The sequence below is a fragment of the Aegilops tauschii genome, chromosome 3 (genome assembly GCF_002575655.3).
Source record: "Aegilops tauschii subsp. strangulata cultivar AL8/78 chromosome 3, Aet v6.0, whole genome shotgun sequence".
NCBI classification, from domain to species: Eukaryota; Viridiplantae; Streptophyta; class Magnoliopsida; order Poales; family Poaceae; genus Aegilops; species Aegilops tauschii.
The window spans coordinates 452,528,452-452,535,968 of NC_053037.3; the positions used below are offsets into that span (position 1 = coordinate 452,528,452).

Below are 7,517 nucleotides of genomic sequence, written 5' to 3' on the forward strand. Positions count from 1 at the left end.
TAATTTGATTTACTCCAATTTCCAACTGCCATTAAAGCAGTCACGCGTGTGGAATATATAAGCTGGAGTAGTCGAAAACTACACACGTACGTAGCCAAGGACTCCCGAAACTAAGTAAGGACCGAGCGAGCACGTACGAGTCGAGTCGGCGATGGCGGCGCTCCTGAGCACGGCAGCAAGGAGGCTCTCACCGGCCGTCCGCGGTGGTCCTGCTGCTCTCTCTTCTCGCCGGCTTGCCGCCTCCGGCGCTACAAACCCACACTACAGCAATGGCTACTACGTACGTGCACGTGCCACCCCCTTACATGTACTCCATGATGAGGATACCCACGAATTTTTGTTTTAGGCAGCTTACGTAAATTCATATGAAGTTAGTTTCGTATGCATATGCATATCGATCCAGTCATTAACTTTTGTTTCGTATGCAAATTCAGTCTGCTGCAGGACCTCACGATGAGCTGATAAGGCGAACCCAGCACTCGAAAGAGGAGCTGTACGGTCTCCTCTCCGAGCTGCGATGGAGAAACGTGTATGTACCAGACTCTCAGCACGGAGAACGTTCAAAACAGGCGGCTGCTGTGGATGCTTTCTGTGCAAGTTGAGCCTAAACGCCATGACCGCTTTTGGTATATATTGTTCTCAAATAAACCTCAAACACAATCTTCCATTTTGCTCATATACAGTTTTACGGCTCCCTCGAGTGTACATGTTCATAGTTTTAATCTTGGGCACCCTTTAATCTTTGGCCTCTGACCAACATGCATGCATGCATGCAGGCGCTCTTACGTCAGAGCAAGATGGAGCAACGATATCCTCTTTGGCTATGTGTTTTTTTTCCCGAGAATTTTATCATTCATATCACGAATCAGTATGAAGTAGTTGACCCTTACAAGCACACTGAAACGCAAACACAAAGGACCATGAACACCTAGAGTATCCTAAGACAACCGTAACACAAGAAGATCTCTGGAGCCCTGTGTCATCATCCCTGAATTTTGAGAGAAGACCCCTGCAACAGAAGGATCTGCAACCAGTCGCAAGCAGGTCATCATCTTCGACCTCGGTACAATTGCTGCCACGCTGCTTCCTCCTTTCTTGATGTAGGAACACGCGGTACGCTACGCTAGCGCCAAATAAAATTTTCTACCGTGCACCCAAGATCATGCTGCTGGAAATAGATCACGGGATCGGGTTTACCACTAGACGCGCAGTCACCGCAGCGGAAGTAGAGTTGATGATGCGTGTAGCCGATCTCCCGGGCCGTCCCCTCCTCGCGTTGCCGATCTCCCGCGAACAGCGAAGACCCGTGAACGGTGATCTCCCGCGAACGGCACCTCACGGTTCCCTCGAACGGTTCATCCAAGCACCGCAGATGCGATGCCTCCAAGGTATCCACACGTACGGGGAGCAGCGTCGAGCGGCGGACTGCTAGGCCCGGTCGCGCGGCATGGGCGTGGGGAGTGGCGGTGGCTAACCAGGGTTCAATTCAATCAACCCTAAGTGGTGTGCCCACTCCCTTTTATATAGACCTCCGAGGTGGGCTCAACACTTGAGCCCACTAGGAGTCCACATCCATTTTCCACTCAGATCCAATCCGAATGGGCTGCAGCCCCTTAAGTGTGCGACCCTATAGGTTCACGTACACATGGACACGACCAGAGTCGATAGTTGGTAGCGGCTTCTAGCAGAACGTGCCAACTCCCATGTGGGCGTAAGGTCGTTTGACGAACCTCAACAATGTGGCATATGCAACATTCCTTTTGCCTCACGATATTTGTTGTCGAGCTCAAGGCGAGTACTTGTCACCCTTGTGTTAGCTCGACTTCTCTTCTCGAAACCATGATACAGATTCCCGAACTAGGTTAACACTTAACCCAAGTCGCATGTCCATGCTTTCCGAATCTGATCACTCGAGAGGGCCCAGAGAATATCTCTCCAAATAGGAGGGGCAAATTCCATCTTGGTCAACCATGTCTTGCGGCATGTCTCACGACTCACCCGAAAGCTACCTTTATAACTACCCAGTTATGGAGTAGCGTTTGATAGACCCTAAGTGAGTCGATCCTCATCCCGAGAACATGCGAGGACCTCAGGTCCAGGACATGTCATAGACATTGCACTTGAGACTAACAGATGACTATATCTCGCTGCGTCTCAAAGTGGGTCTGTCCGGCTCGGTGATCTCCATCCCCGAGCCCATACTATTGGTTTAGCATCTCCATGCACATGACTTGTGAAACATAGTCATCAACCGAGTCGTATACTAGTTAAGGATATGTGTCCGCATAATCTTATCAACTAGGGACCATTAAAACAATCATCATACAATACATAGTTCCACAAACAAGTCACATACTTATTGATACATATCATTGATGATGTTCAAGGACAATACAAAGGACTCATGAATACATATGGAAATATCATCATCACATGATTGCCTCTAGGGCATATCTCCAACACTTGACACCAGCGCTGAGAGGGCATGGACATCAATCCAACATACCTGCAACAGCCGTCGCCATCTTTGGCTTTGAGTACCGCGAAAAGTGTCCCTTCCGGAAGGAAGAGAACTCGAGTCATCCGACCGGTCCAGCATCGCGGCTGGGCCATCCGCCCGGGCAAAGCAGGATCTCCCACCAGCATCAGCGCAGAGGAAGGAGAAGAACAGCAGCAGCAAATCATACCAACAAGGAAGAAGAAGGGTCTTCGTCTCCCTGCATCCATCGCCCATCTAAGGACCCAAACGGCCAGTGCCGATGGACCTCCAGCCACCATAGCCCGCGACCTCGACGAGATCCGCGGATCCCCAACCCCGCTGGCTCCTAGACGAAGGCAAAAGCCTCGCCTGACCGCGAACGGAGCCCGGAGAAACTTATTCTGACGTGACACCACCGCAACGGCCTCGGCAGCGTCTCCCTCAACCCTAATCCTACCACACACCCACCTAGCGAACAGACCCGAGGTTCCCCCTCCCTCCCGCCGCCGGAGCGGCCGACGGAGAGAAAGGGAACCGGCGGCGTCACCGGCGGCGCGCAGGGAACCCTCGTCGCCTCCTAGATCGCCTCGTGCGATCCTAATCTTTCGGGCGGTTATGTCGTGGCTATGTGTTTCTGGGATACTACTATCTCTCCGATTTTGCCGAGCCTGAAAAGGAACAAGAAGAAGAAAGCCCCGGTGGAACAAGTGAAAACGCGATTGATGCGAGCGACGGAGAGCCAAAGTCTGATGATGATACTACCGAGTAGAGTAGAGTAGAGCTCCCAAGCAAAATACTACTACAAGTACTGTAACATTTATGAACATATTGAGAATTTTAGCAAGTGCCTTTTTTGGCATTAAATCAATATTTTTTAGTATGGACGTATGGTACATCTATTTGGATCTTTGCTCGCCATGTAATGCTCAGATTATAATCAATGTGTTTCATCCGCATGCCTGCTTTCTCTGGATTGGATTGCTCTCCCCAGGGCCCAAATTTTGTGTCCTTTCTACCCTAGCTGGAAATCAATGAGGACCTTGCGCTAAAAAACCTAGTTGGGTGAAAAATAGTGGTTGTTTTCCAACGTTGCAGATAGTCATTACCCGCAAAAAAAAAAAATCAATGCTCATAGCTCACAGACGGTAGAGCACCCAAGCACAGTGTCGTCAGGGAAAATGGTCGGCAAAAATCGTTTTAGAAATATGAAGGCCAAGCACGTGCGGAGGACCTCGAGTGCGGCACATGAGATTGGGGAGCGACGCGATGATAGCTGGGAGGTGGATCAGCGGATGAGCGTCTCGACAGCACAAGATGCTGAAGTATTTGGATGCTGTTCATATGCTCGGCCTAAATAGGATACAGTGATACATTTGATACGATGCCAAAACAGAGACCCGGTTTCTGCAGTAGCTTGTATCAGGATATATTAACTCCCAACTTTGCAGTACATAATGACTGGCAAAGAAAAATGTTGCCCCCATTACATGCCTTTGTTGAAACTGTTTGTGGCTCGGTAAAAACCATCCAAAATCCTCAACTCAACTTACATATGCAGCACACCAAAAGTCATTTATCAACCAAATGGTGAAAACGTTATGTCTTGTAATTTGTACTCCCTCCACAAAGTAATATAAGAGCGTTTAGATCACTACTTTAGTGATCTAAACGTTCTTATGTTACTTTACAGAGGAAGTAAATGAGATACAACACAGGGGAGTATTCAGGCAAAATAGCCACATCAAAGTTCAATCAGCTGAACTCCCCATCTCTACCAAAACTGTGTCAATGTGCTGCCGTTGCCAGAGAGATCCAAGTGTGGTATAGTCCATGAGCTTTTGGCCTGGAAAACACAGTAAAGCGCATACCATTTCCTTACTAATGCATGCTCGGAAAATAACATGAGAAAAAACGGAATACAACTATAAGTTCTTTCAACAACAACAAAAAACTTTGGGTGAGGCAGGGGAGCGATCTACTCACAAATGAATATTCTGGAGATCAATCTCGTTAAACAAATTGATGTAGAAACGGAATCCATCTGGACTGACATCCCTGCAGAGGAGACCTGAGAATATTTTTTATATTGGTTAGTTCATGGAACTAAATACATGTCTTGCCAATATTTGAAAGAAGCAATTGCAGGACACCTTTGTTTTCTGCATTTAGAAGATGCTCCTTTGCTAAAGCTGGTGCAATCCCCAGTGTAAATGCAGCGTCGCTGGGGCTTATTCCTTTCAGAAGAGCATCCGGCTTTTGCGCGAGTGATGATATTCTTGCAAATACCTATTTTTATCAGGGGGAGATCAGTATGTGATTATGCTACTACTAAAGATGGTAGGTGCAATGCAAGTGGCGACAAGCCAACAAGTGTATGGAAACATGTGGATACACACTAACAACAATTAACCAGAACCAGTCATTCATTTCATACTTTTGGTTAAAACTATGATTTGGGTAGGAATCAGATTTGCCAGGTCAAGAGACAGAATCAAGGCACAGTATTTGTATGGCTGCTATATGTCATGCAGCGTTATTCGATATGAATATAAAATGACATCTGGACTTATCATTGCCATGGCATACCTCATCATCACTATGCGTCTTGGTCTGGATCACCTTCACTCCACTATCAAATTTCCGGAGCATTACTGGGCTGCTTATTACAAATCAACATCTATAAGCAAAACATCAAAACCATAATTAATGGCTGGCGACAAACCAGCTGAAAAGACAAATTCTTTGTTTTTACAAAACCACTATGGATCAGATTACTCTTTTTTTATATCATCTTGGATTTGCATATTCTGACAATTAAAAGCTTCAGCAATTTTCAAGAAAATGATATACATACACATCAAATTTCTCCCAAAGGGAGCAAGCTTGCAAAAGATCCTCTGGTGAGATCAACTCTAGAACAAACAAAAAATCAATTTCAGAACACAAGTGACAAGGGAATTTCGTATAGATATTCATCAGCAAAAGCACAGACCTGTTCCCCTAGCACGGTTGAAGAGACAGTAGACATCTACTAGTGCCATCATACCTCCTGCTCTCTCAACTGGTACTCTTACAAAGTCAGCCAGCTGATTATGAAGAGGATAAAAGAAGCGTCAGTAAGTCTATTTCTTAGTACGTGGCGTAACAGAAGAAAAATCTGAAGATGAAAACAAACAGCTTTCAAACTAGAAGAAAACTATAAAGGCATGAACAGTTTCTGTGTTGCTACCAACTGAATATGCAAGAAAAATGTAAGAGGTTTTTCCTGTATCTTTAATGGATGGGAAGTACCCTAACCCCGCCAAACACAGGGCAGGTTTGTTTTTCTCGGAGGGATTGGTGATCGAACATTGGCCCAGGTTAACTGAAAGCTATTACCCAACTAGCTAAACAAGGTCTAAAAGGGGTCCAAATTTGATTAAGTTCATGCATAGGCAGAATGAAAATATGAAAGCATACAAATGACCAGCAAGTATTACTCAATATGGGTAGAGGTTCCCCTTGGATAAAAGGCAAGGAAAATGACTGTTTCCATCCAGCACAGACGTTATTTGGTGATAAAGCCCCCAGGTAAACATTTAGTAATTGGCATGCGATTTTCCAAATACATGCATTATTATTTCCATTGCTATTCAGCTGCACACTAAGTGAGATTTTCCACCACAAGTGCTGGAAAACCATGAACAAGCACAAATTACCTGTCGTGAGAGCTGCTGATGGTACAAAGCACCAGCAGTTTCCTTTGTCACAGGAGACACGATGCCTACGCTCAATAGCAAATCCTGCATGTCTTGCTTAGAACCCATCTCTTCGTCATTGGAATTCGATTGAGCAGATGAGTTCGTCAATAGCTTTTGCCTCATTTTCTCTGCCAATTCCATCATTTCCTTGGCTTTGCTCTGTACAGGAAGAATGTTTCACAAAATTACGGCCGGTTCATTGCCATTTAGAGCCTGGTGATCCAATCTCAGATGCTTGTACTCCGTTATGAACTCTATAAACGATAACACCATCTGAAGCAGGAAGCATGAAAGAGGAACGAACCATGAGGGCGTTGAGATCCTGGAAGGCATCCTGCAAGTTCTGCCCCGCGCTCTCCCACGTCTCCTGCTCCTTCCGCAGTATCCCCGCCACTCCAACCACGGGCATCCTGATCGCCAGATCCTCCTCTGCCGGGGCGGCTCCCTCGGCCACCGGGGCGCCACCGGCCGGAGCAGCCGCGGCGGCCGCCTCCCAGGCCCTCGCGCGGATGGCCTCGAGCAGCCTCCCGTAGAACACATCCACGTCTGCCTTGCAGGTGACGACGACGGCGACGACCTCCGACCGCGACGGGGGCAGGGAGATCTGGATGCGGATGCGCGGGTGATGCGACGAGGAGGAGGAGGACGAGGAGGAGAAGAGGGAGCGGAGTGGGTTATGGTTGTGCCTGCGGTGGGGCGGGTACGGGTGGACGATGGACGCGAGCGGGAGGGCGCGCGCGGAGAGGGAGGCCTCGTGGAGGAAGACGAGCCGGTGGGAGGTGAGCGCGAGGAGGCACCCGCGGAGGGGCGCGAGGCGCGGGTTCTCCTCGGGCTCGAGGTCAACGAGCGGAAGCAGTTGCCGCTCGATCTCGCCGGCGGACAGCACCGGCCGGCCGGACGCCGTGACGGCCGCGGACGGGAGCCAGTCGGCCGCGGCGACGGACATGGTTGTGGAGAGTTTGGACTTTGGAGGTTCCCCCCCCCGTGTTTTTGTGTCAAAAATGTTGTTGTTTGTTCGGCCTCGTCAATTTAACCGAAGTTTTAATTCTGTTCTAAGTCAAACCTCTTTAAGTTTGATCAAGCTCATAAAAAATATTAACATTTAAAAACACTAAATAAAAAGTCATATAATATATTTTCGCACTATGCATATTTGGGGTTGTAGATTTTAACCCAGTTTTTTGATTAGTTAGTCAAACCTAAACAAGTTTGACTTATGGCAAAACTAGAATTTCAATTGATTTAAAGCGAAGGAAATACAAGACGAAAGTGTTGATTATGTAAAGCCACAACTTAAA

At 47.5% G+C, this 7,517-nt stretch overlaps 1 protein-coding gene across 1 annotated transcript; it reads right to left on the bottom strand.

Moving 5' to 3' along the window:
* Nucleotides 1-3,880: 3,880 nt before the first annotated feature.
* Nucleotides 3,881-7,215, bottom strand: LOC109777303 (vacuolar protein sorting-associated protein 36). The gene is made up of 8 exons (XM_020335956.3): nt 6,524-7,215; nt 6,178-6,378; nt 5,472-5,565; nt 5,334-5,391; nt 5,066-5,135; nt 4,630-4,765; nt 4,463-4,547; nt 3,881-4,322 (listed from the first exon to the last, which is right to left on the bottom strand). The coding sequence occupies exons 1-8, from the start codon at nt 7,163-7,165 to the stop codon at nt 4,265-4,267; spliced, it is 1,344 nt and encodes a 447-aa protein (XP_020191545.1). The 5' UTR covers nt 7,166-7,215; the 3' UTR covers nt 3,881-4,264.
* Nucleotides 7,216-7,517: the final 302 nt, after the last annotated feature.